This window comes from Apodemus sylvaticus, chromosome 10 (genome assembly GCF_947179515.1).
Source record: "Apodemus sylvaticus chromosome 10, mApoSyl1.1, whole genome shotgun sequence".
In the NCBI taxonomy this organism is placed as follows: Eukaryota; Metazoa; Chordata; class Mammalia; order Rodentia; family Muridae; genus Apodemus; species Apodemus sylvaticus.
The window spans coordinates 16591555-16606269 of record NC_067481.1 but is presented as its reverse complement, the minus strand read 5'-3'; the positions used below and the strand labels follow the sequence as shown (position 1 = coordinate 16606269).

The following is a 14715-nucleotide window of genomic DNA, read 5'->3' as shown; positions in this document are numbered from 1 at the left end:
CTTTCCACCTAACCCTGATGCCAGGACCCTGAAGATGCCCTGGGGGTGGGGGAGGGTGGGGCTATCACTGGATCTCTGTTCTCTTTCCAAATGTAGCAACATTGAAGATTCTCCTTTTCCCCCATTTTTATTATTATTATTATTTTTTCCAGACAGGGTTTCTCTGTGTAGCCCTGGCTGTCCTGGAACTCACTCTGTAGACCAGGCTGGCCTCGAACACAGAAATCCGCCTGCCTCTGCCTCCCAAGTGCTGGGATTACAGGCATGCGCCACCACGCCCGGCTGCTGTTTGTTTGTTTGTTTGTTTTGCTGTTTTTTCCCATTTTTTATTATTAATTTATCTTTTTAATTGGCTTATTGAAGATGGCTGGCTAGGGCTGAGAGGGCGAAGGCTCTGGTCGTAGGAAAACCCAGCAGCGGTGTCACTAACAGACAGGGACAAAGAGGAGATGGGAATTCTCCTTCTGGCTCTCCACTCCAGGACTGTGGAAAGGGGGACAGAAGTGGAGGATGGGGGAAGGGTGCGTCTCTGGTGCTAATCCCAGCTTCCTGTTGGGATTGTCCTGACTGCTGCATGGGGCCTATCTTCGGATGTCACAGCTGTGGAAACGGATCTCTCCTCTCACCTGTTTTTACGCAACAGACACTTCACTAACTTCCTGTCGGGAGAATGCATGCTTTGGAAACAGAAGGCAGTGGTGTGGACTCTGGTACTGCACTGCCCATCTCTGGGAGGGTAATGAATGGTTCACCTCGGCCAGAAATTCAGCAAACCTGCAGGGGAGCAGTGAAGAGCCCCAGGCATTCTGGGCCCAGGGCCTTCCTGGTCCCCTCCAGAAACTACTGGGTCCTTAGGATCTCCCTCTCCCAATCTGCCCTCCTTACTGACTCAAACGTTCATGCCTGGTCCTATACATTCTATTCTTGTGGGACCAGGAAACCCCAGCTTCTCACTCAACCAATGTGGGTTCCTCAGGGTTAGCGCCAGCACCACGTGCAGGAGGAGTAGGCTCAAAGTCTGGGCAACCCCATTACGGGGGCCTCCCAAGGTGGATCTGCATTAGAGAGACCTCCCACCAAGCCGAAGAAGAGAAGGCCAGGGCGGAGACCTGGGCTGTTTCCTAGGCACCAGATGTCCTGGGCTGGGCGGGTTGGTGTACTCTTGGGAGGAGCCCTCTCTGGCGTCCTCAGAGCTGCCAAGGTAACTAACCTGCTAGGGCATGGCCTCCCTCGGGAGTGGGAGCTGGAGTGGTGCCCCAACACAGAGTGCAGCCCCTGCGGTGAGGCCCGGGCCCAGGAGCTTACTGTCTTAAATGGGGCAGTGGGAGTCTGGGGAGGACTGTGGAGCTGAGGTAGGGGTAAACTCTGGGGTGCGCATGGGAGGGTGGGAAGGGAGGTCCCTAACTAAGAGTGGACTGGGAGGAAGAGGGAATCCTGAGGTGCAGAGACCTTGAGAGGGAAGTGTGGGGGCTCCTGACATGCCCCATCCACGTCTACTTGGTTCCACTGAGTCTCCCCAACCACGTCCCCAGCCCTGGGTGGCCATCTTGCAGCCATTTCCTTGGACAGTCCCATCTCCTCAGCCGCAGCATAACCGAGTCAAGGAAGGTAACGGTTCTGGGTCACTCTCCTGACTCCCCCCACCGCACGGGCATGGGCCTTCCTTCTTCTGCTGCTTACATCCTTTATAAATGAGGTCGGGCCTGGGTCTGGGAGGGAAGGGACAGTGCGGAGGCCTGGTGGGCCTGTCAAGACCTGCTCCCCAGACCTGCTGGAGCTGATGCTGCTGCAGAACGCCCAGATGCACCAGCTGCTACTGAGTCAGCTGGTGGCAGATGCCCTGAACCCGGGGCCAGAGTGGCCCACCCCACAGGTAGGTGAAAATGGGGGCCAGGGTGGGACTCTATGTGGGGGTCCCCCACCTGGAGACAAAAAAAAACAAGCACAGAGTAGCAGGAAGCTAGCCTGCACCCCAGTCTGCCTGAGCCTCTTTGGCATCTATGTGTGCCAAAGGCCAATCAGCTTCCAATAGGAAGGGAGTTCTCAAATCTCCACCACCACCTAGATCCACCAGATTTCCCTTCTGGATATTTCCCTGTGCGCCTCAGGCCCCAGGAGGGCAGGAAGGAGTGCCAAAGGAGAGGGGGCTCTGGCTGCTACCTCTTACCCCTAGGTCCTCTGAGGCCCCGAGATGAGGATCTCCCTTCCTTGAGGGGCCCCAAACAGGAATAAAGGCAGATCTGTAGACTTCGGTACAAACAGTAGCGTTTACCGTGAGGTGGTGATGATTTGTGCACACAGAGCAGTGGAGGCAGGGAGGACCAGGCCTGAGTCATCACCTCCCCTGTCACTTTGCACAACCTCCAGGTCCACACAGACAGCCACGAGGAGCAGATGGAGGAAGACATGGAGATGCAGGAACAAGAGCCTTTGGTCTTCCACCATCACTACTTGCCTTGCCCAGTGACCTACTTGGGTCCCATGTCACTCTGGCCAGCGTCTTTCCTCCCTGTTCCTCCACATCAGCCTCCCTGGCAGGGTATACCCAGGATTCAGCACCAGCCCCCTGCCTCCAGGCAAGGGGAGGTGTAAGTGAGACGGGAGGGGGCGTGGCCGGGGCGTGGCTAGGTTCCCGATCTAGGTCGAAAGGAAGAGTTTGGGGGTAAAGCCTCAAATGCCATGCCGAGCCTCTGATGGGGTCTTTCCTCTCTCGCTCCCATCTCAGGAGAGATGTGCCCCCACCCCCACCCCCCAGCGCAACGGGGACTGTTGGTGCAGACGTGCCTCCGGCTTCAGGTAGGGGCGGGGTGGGTAGGCAGTGGGGCCCGACCTGGGGCAGACTAAGATGTCAGAAGGGCCATGTGCCCTGTGGATGGGGGTGGGGTGGGGTGTCCTACCAACCACGTCTTGTCCCATTCTATGCTCCTCCTTGGAGTCCGACAAGGCAGGAACAAGCTGAGGGGTCTGTCTTTCTAGACTACTATGATGCCGAGAGCCTGCCATGAAGACGGAATGTTCACCAGGTCTTGTCACCTTCTGCACCAGGGCTGCCAAACCCTGGAACAACTCTGCACCCATGCTGGCCCTTCTTACCCACTCCCCTCCCCCACCCCAACCCCATTCCTCCCCCCCTCTATCCCTTTTACCCCCACCCCACAAGTCCTCATCGGGCTCTCTACTGCCATCTTGTGCTGGCTGTTCTGGAGTAAAGGCTCCTTTAAGCCCAACCATGACCCAGAAGCCACATAAAACCAATTGATCTGCTGTCTCCCTGTAAGGCTCTGATACCAGAGCCCAGCTGGTCTCTGCCCCTCTCTCTGGGACAATGAAGGCTGTGTGTCTTCACCCCTCGGCCTGACACAGGGATAGAGCGAAAAGGATAGTCATACTCCAAACGTCCCCGAGGGCAGCATGGACGGAGAGGGGCCCAGCTCAGGAGGCCCCTGCAGCGGATTCAGCTCCCCTGAGCCTCCTCTCATTGTTGGCAGAAAGGAGAGCCAGGGCTGTGTCCTGATTCAACCAGGAGCAGCATGAGGGCCCCAGGGTCGGGTGTGAACAGACCTCCTGGGACCTCAGGAGGAAATAATTTGCTCCTAATGGTGTGGGTTGATATCTGGGGTCTGGGATGCAAAGGCTCCAAAAAGCCCTGGGAAAGAGCAAGGGGGCGGGGTTTAGAGCTGAGGAGACACTGGCTGTGGACAGGTAACACATAGGTGTCGACTGTTGCTGACCCCAGGAGCAGTCATGACCTGCACAGGGTGAAATCCAGGTATTTGTATTTTGAGGCTAAATAAAGCAAATGTCTCCAGAATCTTCTGCTGCTGCCGCCACAGTCCTTCAACCAGTGCTTGAAGGCTTGAAGGTGCCATGTTGAGTTCCAGTAACCACCAGGGGCCTGGCAGCATCGGCTCACACGGGACGTGCCCGGAAGGCTCGGGGCAGCCTCCTCCAGGCGGCGAGCACCCCGTAGGTGCCCGTCCGCCTCCTGTGCCAGTGCTGGCCCAGGATGAAACACAGCAGGATGGATGTCACAAACAAGAAGAGCAGTATTGACACCGCTACGATGATGATGAGCAGCTGGTTGTCCGGTATCACCTCTGGGGAGGCAGAGGCGGGAGTCTCAGAGATCGTCGGATGCTAGGGCCCATCACTCCTTACCCACCCACACATTCCACAGTCAGCCCGGGAGCAGAGAGTAGGGACCTAAGGCGTCTGCCCCCAGAGTGACATCTAAGAGGAAGCCCATGCTCTAGGCCCCCAGGCAGAGCATACGCCCTTCTCTTCCAGCAGCCCCTGACACCAGTATATAGTGGCCGGGTACCGCGGCCTGGAGGGCGTCACGGTTAGGTTTGGACCCTCATGCCTGTCTCAGGCAGCGCTGAGAGAGCTTCAGGTGAGCTCACTGACAGCAAGCTTTGGCTGGAGAGTCACAGAACAGCAGCGCTCTGGGGAGCCTGGGGATCAGGCCAGCCTTCCTCGGTGTAGAAAGGGGTCATAACTAGAGAGAGCTCACTGCCACGGTCAAGGCTACACAGCTCGACTGTGGCCAAGCCCGCTGGTTGAGCTCTTCTGGCCTCTGGAAAAGTTAGGGTTCAGCTTGGCACTTGGAGAGAGACGCAGGGAATCGGGGTATAAGAGGGAACCCTGAGGATTATACTTCGCACATCAGACCGCCTAGGAGTGGGGCGCGTGGCTCTTCTTCCCCCCCCATGTTGCCAAGAAGCGCTACCTCTAGCCCTCTCAGCCAACAGGGTCTCCTTACCATAGACTTCAAGGATCTGGGACTCAGAGATGCTGCGGATGATAAACCCGCCATGAGAGCGTAGATCCAGCTCAGCCTGACAGGAAAAGTTGAGACCATCCTTTTCCAGAGCTGTGATGTTGAATATGGCTGTGGCCTCTTGGGGGACAGTTTCCGCTCCCCCAAAGGTTTGGTTCTTCAGGGTCTCTCTGCCGCGGAGCAGAGAGAGGGTGAGTCTCTCAAGGGGTTTCACAGGGGACACCTTGCACTCAATGGTGAAGACTTCCCCCACAAATACCCGAGGGGGCTGCAGCTTCAGTGTGACCTGAGCTGGAGGCTCTGCAGGAGACAAAGGAGGAAGGCCAGTCAGGATGGAACTGTGTCCCCGCAGGTCCAGCCTGGCTAAGGCCCACCTCCTGATATCCCAGATCCCTAGCTAAATGTGAGAGGAAGTGGGCATGGCCTGCTCAGTGGATGAGGGAGGAAGAGGAAGTATATGGTAAAGGATATGCAGGGTGCTAGCTCTGCTCTGCAGACATGGTTAGGAAAATAGAAAGGTGGTATACAAAGAGAAGATACAGAAATGGTACAGCCGGGCTGGTGAGATGGCTCAGTGGTTAAGAGCACTGGCTGCTCTTCTAGAGGTCCTGAGTTCAATTCCCAGCCATCAGATGATGTCATACATCCGTCTGTATGGGACCTGCTTCCCTCTTTTGAATATACACAATACAAAATAAGTAAATCTTTCTAAAAAAGAAAGAAGGAATGAAGGAATGAAGGTAGGAAAGAAAGAAAGAAAGAAAGAAAGAAAGAAAGAAAGAAAGAAAGAAAGAAAGAAAGAAAGAAAGAAAGGGAAAGAAAGAAAGAAAAAGAACAGCCAACTAGAAGGATAAAAAAAAATCTGGGGCCAGGCAAGGGTGACACACACCTTTAGTCCCAGCACTTCGGAGGCAGACTGTAAGTTCGAGGCCAGTCTGATCTACAGAGCTAATTCCAGGACAGCCAGGGCTACACAAAGAAAGCCTGTCTTAAAAACAAAACCAAACAAACAAGGAAATAAAAAAAAAAAAATCTGGGCCTGTTTCTGTCCTCTCTGGATACTAAACACAAATTTCAAATTAAACATCTGGGTGTCTGTGTTGTGAGCATTTGGAAGGAAGCACGTGAGGAGCTGACTGAGGTTCCTCGCGATGCTGGGACAGTAGTCAGGTTTGCCTCGATTCTCCAGTCAGATTGATGACCGTTATCATTCTAGATCCACTGAATGAGGACTACGGTGGTACCCCGGTTCCCCCTTAAATTAGATCACCTCTCCTCTGCTCACCCCTACACATCCAGGACTTAGGACATCTATTCTGTGACCCATCAATGTCGGTAATAGGTCACAGGGAAACACCTGGAGCTAAGGCACTGAGAGAATCCTGGCCTGCCCTGGCAGGTGTGTATGCAGGGCTCACACGTTTGCCACAGGTCCTCAGAGGAACAATGAGCCCCTCATGATATGATGATGCTACCAGAGAAGGCTAGCTCCCCTGTCTACTCACTGCTTGGGATGGAATGAGTGCCCGGGTGTGAACTGGGGCAGGAAGTGACATCAGGGTCTGTGCAAATCTTGGCGGGACTGACCTTCTTGATGCAAGGGTCAAAACCTGCACAGTTTGCTTCTGAGGTACAGGAGGACTCATGGAGTCCAACCAGGGAGGGGAGCAGATCCTGAGCCCACAGGCCTGGCCTGCTTGTAGCTCAGGAGCCGAGGGAGATGAGTAGCTGAGAAGACCCAGGAGAAGTCACTGAGCAGTTAGTGTGCAGCAGCAGCAGCACCAGCACCAGCACCAGCAGCAGCAGCAGTGGCGGTGGCAGCGGCCATGCGCACTGGGCTGCAGCAGCAGCAGCAGCGGCCATGCGCACTGGGCTGCAGCAGCAGCAGCAGCGGCCATGCGCACTGGGCTGCAGCAGCAGCAGCAGCGGACATGCGCACTGGGCTGCAGCAGCAGCAGCAGCAGCGGACATGCGCACTGGGCTGCAGCAGCAGCAGCAGCGGACATGCGCACTGGGCTGGAGAGAAGAGCCCCACACACGGACACTCACGGTACACGCTGATGTTGAGACTCTCCATGTGCTGCTCTCCCGAACAGGTGAAATGGCAATAGAAGACCGTGTCGTTGGAGACGTTGGAGACTAAGAACTGTTTCCACTTCCCCTGAGGGTGCTCTTCCAACATGATCTTATCCATGGAGGTCTCCAGACCACCTGCTTCCGGGGCCGCACAGCTGGTGCTGCAGTTGACTTTCCAAGACTCCGTGACTTCTACTACCTGCTTCTCCGACCATATGTAGACCTCAAAGGCCTTCTCTCCAGACCCTGTAAGGCCGAAAGCACGAGGCAGCGGAAGTCTCTGACATCTGCCCTTGGGGCCTGTTACCAGTGGTTGTGGTTAAGGCCCAAGGAGACAGGTCACCTTTGGTCGGTCCCTTTGCTCCATCCCCAGGTCCCTTTCCTCCAGTCCCTTTATCAGTCAGCCCGAGGTCGATCTTCCTCAAGCCCACTTTCGGCTTCCTTAGCTCCCGTACAATGTTCCCTCTGTCATGAAGACATCTCTGAGAATGGAGGTAAACCCTGAGCTCGGAAACAGCCAGGATGCCCTTTGGGTGGTGGCAACGCTCCAGGGAAAGAGAGTAGAGGTAGTGAAGGGACTCCATTTTTAATAACGTGGCTTATAAAAGGTAATGATATTGAGGCAAAGACAGAGGGAGGAGGAGTGAACCTTGAACGTGTTGTGGGAGCGCGGTCCAGATGTAGGGAACTGCTGGCTCGCAGACCTGCCATTGGGAACATGCTTTCATGAAACAGCGGAGAACCAAGGTGACCAGACCTTAGCTAGGAAGAGGATGTTAAAGACAAGACCAGAAGAGCAACAGGCCACCATGAAAAGGACCCGTTGCATAAGAACTCATAATTTACGTCGATGCTCCGCAGACATCGTCAGAGCCGGGACATTCAGTCAGGGCCTGAGTTTCACATGTTTCTCTTTATGGTGACCACACGGCTGGCCCTGTGCAGGACAGACGTTTGGGATGTACCTGGAGTAAGACAATGGGACCCTTGGTGTTCACCTCCACTCTGTGAGAACCATGAAGGTCCTGGGTCCTGGCCAGCAGGGTCCCCACACGTGGCTCGTCTCCCTACCTCCCCACACCGCCCACTCAGCCATCAGCTAGTGACATTCAATTCAGTGGCAAAGGAGGGGCTTTCCTTTTGTAGATAGTGCTGGATTAGAACTCTCAACACTGGCATGCAGAGGTTCAGACGTGTTCTTTCTGTGAGCCTCAGTTTCTCCACTTGTTAGGAGGGCTCATGTGCCCTTCCCGGGGTCCTGAGTGCAATCGTGCAATTTGGCAGGTTGTCTAAGACACAGGACACTCAGCACGTTGAGGCTGTGTCCTGCCAGGTCTCCTTGACCCACTGAAAGGGCTTTCATTTTCAGTTTGTTGCCCCAGTGACGCAGGATCTTCTGCTGCCCTCTGCTGTTCATTAGGCCCCTTTGGCACCCTGCCTCATCCTCGCTTAGACCCTGGCATCCCTCTGGAGTCTCCCGTTTACCCACTGCTCACCACCCAACCTCGGTAGCCTGTCGCATCGGCATTCATTGAGGGATGGTTCTTCAACATTCTCAGATCTCTGAGTGTGTTCCCTCTAGTGTCCAAGAGGCCATGATCCTAGTCCCTTACCCAAAGCCATGAGAAACCAAAGCCCGCCATCCACAGTCTTCACACTGTGGATGGCGGAGAGGCCCCTGTGGCCAGGATGCCCTCTTCCCCAACCCAATGCCCAAGGAATATCAAAACTCCCCACCCTAAGATATCAGGTGCTGGGAACCCTGGGATCCAGCTTACCTGGACTGCAGAACAGGACAAGGATTAGAGACAGGCTCCAGCAAGCAAAAGAAGACATCTCAGGTGGGGTCTGTGGGGTGTACGGGCTTCAGGGGTACAGCCGATGGCTGCCTGGAGGGTTAGAGAGAGATGGATACTACAGGTTGGGGAGTGAAGCCTGGAACTCCAGACTGAAATCCGCAGTCTCCTCTGGGCCAGTGAGCTCATTTCCTCTAATTATCTGAGATCAGGAAACAATATGCACAGATCAGCTCCCAAGCCTTCAGGGCCTCAAGAATTCAGGCAGAGGAAGCCGGGAAGCAGCAGATAAGCAGGGGTGTAGCAGGGTTCTCCCACGTGGCAAGTTCCCGGTGCAGGGTTAGGAAAGCAATGGGAGCTCACATGCAGGGAGGTGTGTGTGCATGCATGAATGTGTGCAAGCGTGCATGCTCTTAGGTGTTTGTGTGTGTGTGTGTGTGCATGGAATTTTTATTACTGTAGAAATGGCGCAGAATGAGGTCTCCAAGGCTCAGATCAGGGGAACTCTGAATTCCACTGGTCCTCTGTTGGAGTAATCTCTGAGAGATAATATCCAACAGTAGAACACAGTCACATAGCAATCTCTTGCTAATGCCCTGCGTTTATCTGCCTACCTTAATGTCTTGTTTAGTTTCCGGCAGAAGCCTAGGCCTAATTCAGCCAAAGCAGGGCTTACACAGGGCTCAGAGATGGCAAAAGGGCAGCCCACAGTAGTCTCCTGTGGTCCAGGAGATCAGGGAGCAGTGGCTACAACCTGGTCCCAAATCCTAGGCTCTTTCTTGGGCTTGTCAGTTAGTGCCTTCCTGTCCATCTACCTACTCCAGGCAGGACCTTGGTCTCACGAGCCTTCCTGTCAGGCTTCGCCACAGGCAGTGAACTTTGGATAGAAGGCCTTCCCAGGTGACATTGCGGTCACCACATAGCCAACCTCACTCCCTCAGTTCTGTCTTAGAACAGCTGGAGGAGAGGCAGGGCAAAAGCAGACCTCCTTGCTTTCCTGGTGGAATCCCAGAAAGGGCCTATCTAAAGGAACCCCAGGATTTTGAGGGCTCATTATCTGAGCTCAGGAAGCCACATGCAAGGCCAGCTCCCAGACCACTGTGCCCTCCAGATTTCAGGTAGAGGAAGCCTCGATGGCTCAACACATGACTCAGGGCACTGTGACATCCTGTGCTTCCCACAGTGCTGAGTAGCGGCTGCTGTGCACAGTTATCTAGTGCAGATGTAATCAGCCTGGATCAAGGGACGTCCCCACACCTGTTGGGCATTGAGATCCTGTCAGAGTAAGGAGAGAAAAGAGGGAGAAGTGGGGTGGGGTGGGGTGGGGTGGAGTTGGGGGTGGGGTAGGGTGATGGTGGGAGTATCTGATCATACATTAGACTGATAAGAGTTCTGAGAAGGGGATTGGATGGCTTCGAGGGTTTGGGTGGTAAGGTGGAGACTGGCCTCCTCTGGGTAATAATAATAATAATAATAATAATAATAATAATGAAAATGTGATAATAATTCAGCAACACAGATAGACAGGCAGACAGATGCACTCCACTTAGGGAGGGAAGGAGTCGTCTTTTCATTTTGGGGGTGTTGCTGACTGAGATGCCGCAGCTTCACACATGGTAGGCACGCGCCAAGAGACGCATCCCTCGACCCTTGGATGAGGCTTTGCCTTCGGAGACGGCCCCGCACAGTGGTCTGCACTGGCCTTGAGCTCACTCTGCAGTTCAAACTCAGAGAAATTTGCCCTCGGGCGGTGTGAGCATGGAGCGTGCCCACACAAAGCTTGTTGGCCCAGGATGCTACCTACTTCGAGGACACAGTTGTCCATGACATACTTGAATACAGCGGCAGGCTGGCAGCATGGCGGCAGGCTGGCAGCATGGCAGTACATTAATGCCACCAGGAGTCTGGGAGCGGTGCATTCATTGTGTTACCTACCGCGCTGTGGTGATGGTTATGAGGCCTCTCCGTGATGTGAATTTCGTAGCTCCAGTGTGGTCTTCTGGGACCTATCATGGATGGAAATGTCTTGGAGTTTGTGACTATACCTGTGTCAGGCTGGTCCCTGTCAAAGCTCTCCATAAATATGAACTGATTACTCCTAATCTCTACAAGCTCAAGGACTACTACTGTTCTCATCTCCTAGGAGGAGAAACTGAGGCACAGAGAGGCTAAGTGACTCCATCAAGGTCACATACCTAGGGAAAGGCGACATCCCCGTGAGTGTCTGGCAGCTATGGTAGATGGTAAAGCTCACCAGAGGCAAAGGAAGCCTTTGTGAGGCTCAGATTCTCCCAAGACCTTGGGAGGGACATGCAAACCCAGAGGAAACTTCCAGACAGGGCTCAAACAAAACAAGACAAAACAAAACAAAACAAAACAAAAACAAAAAACAAAAAAACAAAACCAAAAAAAGTGCAAATAACCATCAGCAGAACAACCACGGAAACACAGCAGGTTATAAAAAGACTGATCACACCCCAGAAAGAGAAGGCAGGCTGCCGGGGCTGGGAAGGGAAGTGGGAAGGGTTGTAAGGGTAGCTTCATTTTATAAGATTGGTTCCAAATATGACTTTCAGAACAATGCAAGCCTGCCTGCCTGCAAATAAATAAATAAATGGGCACTCAGCCCATTTTATACGTATAGTACTACCATTAAAAACTAAAAATACATCCGGGCAGTGGTGGCGCACGCCTTTAATCCCAGCACTTGGGAGGCAGATGCAGGCAGATTTCTGAGTTTGAGGCCAGCCTGGTCTACAGAGTGAGTTCCAGGAAAAGCTAGGGCTACACAGAGAAACCCTGTCTTGAAAAAAACAAAATCCAAAAAACAAGAAAAAAAGAAAAAAAAGAAATCTAAGGTCAATTTTTGGAAAAGTGGTAAGTCAATAAGAACTTTTACAATTACTAATGAGAGAGTACATTGGTCCTCTGGGGAACAATAAACTATTATCCTGTAAACCTGAATGAAAGCAGACATTTTATGAAGAAGAGGGTGTTAGATGTCCTGGAGTTAAGCGGTTGTGAGGGACGTGGGTGCTGGGAACGGACTCCCGTCCTCTGCAAGAGCAGCAGGCACCACCAAGCCATCTCTCCACACACAGCTTCCCCATCAGATACAGGCATGCCCTAAGAGAACTTCTGTGCTAAGACTCAGGAAGCAGATCCGTCCATTTCCTACAGTCTGTGTGACCTTGGACAAATCATTCAATCTCTGCTCCCTCATCTGTAAAATAGGTTTAATGATAGTATCACCTTTATAGATTTGTTGAGTGAACTAAAAAGAGTTAATTTTCCCTCTCTAGACAGAGTCTTCTGTAGCCCAGGCTGACCTCAAATCTGATCTAGAGCTGAGGCTGGCCTTCAAACTCCCATTCCTTCCTTCTTCACCATGCAGCACGAGGAGTGCAGGCAGCTGCCACCACATCTGGCTTAAATGAGCTGATGTTTTAAGATATGTAGGATGCTAGGCACCATGTACCTGTTCACAAAATAAAGATAAGCGTGTCTGAGTGACCAAGTACATCAAAGGAAAACTAACACAAACTTCTATCAAGTGGCCCCTTAGGAACGAAGTCCGTTGTAGAGGGAATCAATGTGTGGATGCCTCACCTGTCAATCAAAGGCTATTAGTCTATGAGCTCAGGCAGGAAATAGGGAAGTGAGAGAAAGGATTTCCGGGCATAGAGTCGGTGGTGAGGGAGATTCGCCCTGGAACTCTAAAGAGAGCTAGCAAGCCATGTGCCACTCAGACAAACGGGTAATTGCCGTACAAGCTAATTGGGGGACAGGCCCAAGATTATGGCCTAAGCATTTATTTATATAGGATTCTGTGTCCGAGTCATTATCTCAGGGAACTTGGGCACGGGTGGAACACCCTCCGTTACAGTCCATGAAAGTTTTAGTGACATTTCATCCACAACCATTACATTACTGTGCACTGTGGTGACAGATATGTCACTGACACCTTCTTACACAGTAAGTGTTCAATTTAACAGAAAGAATACAAAGAGGAAAGGGAAATTCCTGAAGGTCTGCAAGGAAGGCAGAGGCTAGGTGGGAATGCGGGCTGTAGCTTTGATGGGTCCCCAGTCACTGCCTGGCGTTGGTCTCAGGGTGAGAATCACCGTGCTCACTTGAGAGAAGGGGGCCGTCCCTTCGCAGGTCAAAGCGTGTGTGGACCTGAGGGTATGAAAGCGATGCCCGGGGATGATTTTAATCCCAGCTCCCAGCACGGGCTAGAATCAGGCGGAGCTCTGTGTGCTCCAGAGTGACTAGGGCTATGTTTCTAAATCTAACCCAGAGGGATGCCACCCAGGGCAGGAAGGGAAGGAAGGCAACAGAAAACAGGAAACAGTCACTAAGGCGGGGCAGGGATGGTGAGCTGGGGACAAGGAAAACAAGTGCTTTAGAAACTTGTAGGGAGGTGCTCCGCAGAGAAAAAGAGATCAGAACTAACTCCAAAGGTTCCATGCTGCTGGGCTCCTGGGAGAGGAGGCGGGAAAGCCAGCTGCTGTGACTTACCGTGTGGGGCTCAGATGCTGGCAAATGGGAATCCTGCTGCAGTGTGGTTCTATGTGTAAGTTTTACCAGTTGAACTTTTAACTCTCTCAGGAGTCACGTGTTTCCTGTGCTGTGGTTTCTACACCAAAGTAATGTGACTTTAGTTCTACTACCGGTTTTTCCCACACACTGTGCTAAAATATACCTAACAAAATGTATCACTTTGTCTGTGTTATTTTGGGGGGTGTGTGTGTGAAGACAGGCTTCCCACCACATAGACCAGGCTAGCCCTAAATTCAGTTTTCCAACCTCAGCCTTTTGAGGGCTAGCTAGGGTTACAGGCATGAGCCACCATGCCCTGCTCTTTAACCATATTCTCTCTCTCTCTCTCTCTCTCTCTCTCTCTGTGTGTGTGTGTGTGTGTGTGTGTGTCTGTCTGTCTGTCTGTCTTGCTCTCTGTCTCTCTATTTCTTTCTTTCGGTTTTTTGAGACAGGGTTTCTTTGTATAGCCCTGGCTATCCTGGAGCTTACTCTGTAGACCTGGCTAGCCTCAAATGCAGAAAATCCTCCTGCCTCTGCCTCTTTAACCATTTTCAAACATGCAGTTGTGCGGCTCTTAGCACCGTGAGTCACCCTGGCTCTTTTTACCTTTCCAGACTGAAAGCCCAGACCCAGGGCAGAAATTCTCCATTCCTTCCCCACCCCTTAGAAACTCCTACTCTACTGTCCGGCGCTGCGTTTGACTTCTCTAGGTGCTTCTGTGACTGCTTCATGCCATTCGGAGACTTCTGGTTCATCCATGTGGCAGAGCATCCTTTTCTAAGGCTGAGGATGGCCTCACCGGACATAGTGACCACCATAGTTCTGTTTGTCAGTCAGCTGTCCACAAGGGGACACCTGTGTTACTTCCACTTTCTGGGTGTTGTAAATGATGTTGCTATGATGTGGTATGCAAATTCCCATTGTCTTTTAAAAAAACTTATTTATTTATTTAGTGTGCACACGTTCATGAATGCAGGTGTGTGTCATAGAGAAGCAGAGAACAGGTTAGCTCCCCCTGTGCTGTGGGCATGAGGATTGAACTCTGGTCATCGGGTTCCTGTTCACCCTGTTTTCGTTGAGCCGTCTTGTTGGCTCAGATTCCTGTCTTCAATTTCTCTTTCTCTCTGCTCCCTGCTTATCGCAAAGTAAGCACCTCAAATCTTCTCTGTGCTCCCTGCCACAGTGTTCTTCGCCTCCATTGCCCAGGAAAAACAGAGCCAAGTGACCATTGTCTGAAAGAACCCTGAAGTCAGGACCTAAACTCCTTTCAAGGAGGGCAAGGACCTCCTGGGAGATCCGTGAGTCACTCGGAGACCATCTCTGAAAGACACCGTAGGACCATGTTCCTTCCCCTTGGCTTCTCAGCTAGAGATGTGGCTGGGCCCTACCCTTGACTGCCCCAGCCGCTGCAGGAAGGTGCGATTGTATAATACTACGGAACTGTGCATTTGAAGCTGGTTAAAGGGCCGGGCAATCTCAGATTCAGTTCTGGGGGAACATACCCCAAGGCTGTGTCGGATG

The 14715-nt window shown here is 52.6% G+C and overlaps 2 protein-coding genes across 4 annotated transcripts; one reads left to right on the top strand and one right to left on the bottom strand.

Moving 5' to 3' along the window:
• Positions 1-1220: 1220 nt before the first annotated feature.
• Prr29 (proline rich 29) lies at positions 1221-3096 on the top strand. Its single transcript, XM_052197102.1, has 6 exons — positions 1221-1280; positions 1533-1608; positions 1767-1873; positions 2368-2588; positions 2726-2796; positions 2977-3096. The coding sequence occupies exons 1-6, from the start codon at positions 1221-1223 to the stop codon at positions 3003-3005; spliced, it is 564 nt and encodes a 187-aa protein (XP_052053062.1). The 3' UTR covers positions 3006-3096.
• Positions 3097-3759: 663 nt separating this feature from the next.
• On the bottom strand, positions 3760-13264 carry Icam2 (intercellular adhesion molecule 2). Of its 3 annotated transcripts, XM_052197453.1 has the most exons (7): positions 13174-13258; positions 11982-12130; positions 10588-10658; positions 8635-8745; positions 6830-7102; positions 4763-5080; positions 3760-4097 (listed from the first exon to the last, which is right to left on the bottom strand). In XM_052197453.1, the coding sequence occupies exons 4-7, from the start codon at positions 8690-8692 to the stop codon at positions 3910-3912; spliced, it is 837 nt and encodes a 278-aa protein (XP_052053413.1). In that variant the 5' UTR covers positions 8693-8745; positions 10588-10658; positions 11982-12130; positions 13174-13258; the 3' UTR covers positions 3760-3909. The 3 variants fall into 3 exon arrangements, with proteins under 3 accessions (XP_052053413.1, XP_052053414.1, XP_052053415.1); XM_052197454.1 differs by lacking the exon at positions 11982-12130 and having other exon boundaries at positions 13174-13264; XM_052197455.1 differs by lacking the exons at positions 10588-10658; positions 11982-12130 and having other exon boundaries at positions 13174-13254.
• Positions 13265-14715: the final 1451 nt, after the last annotated feature.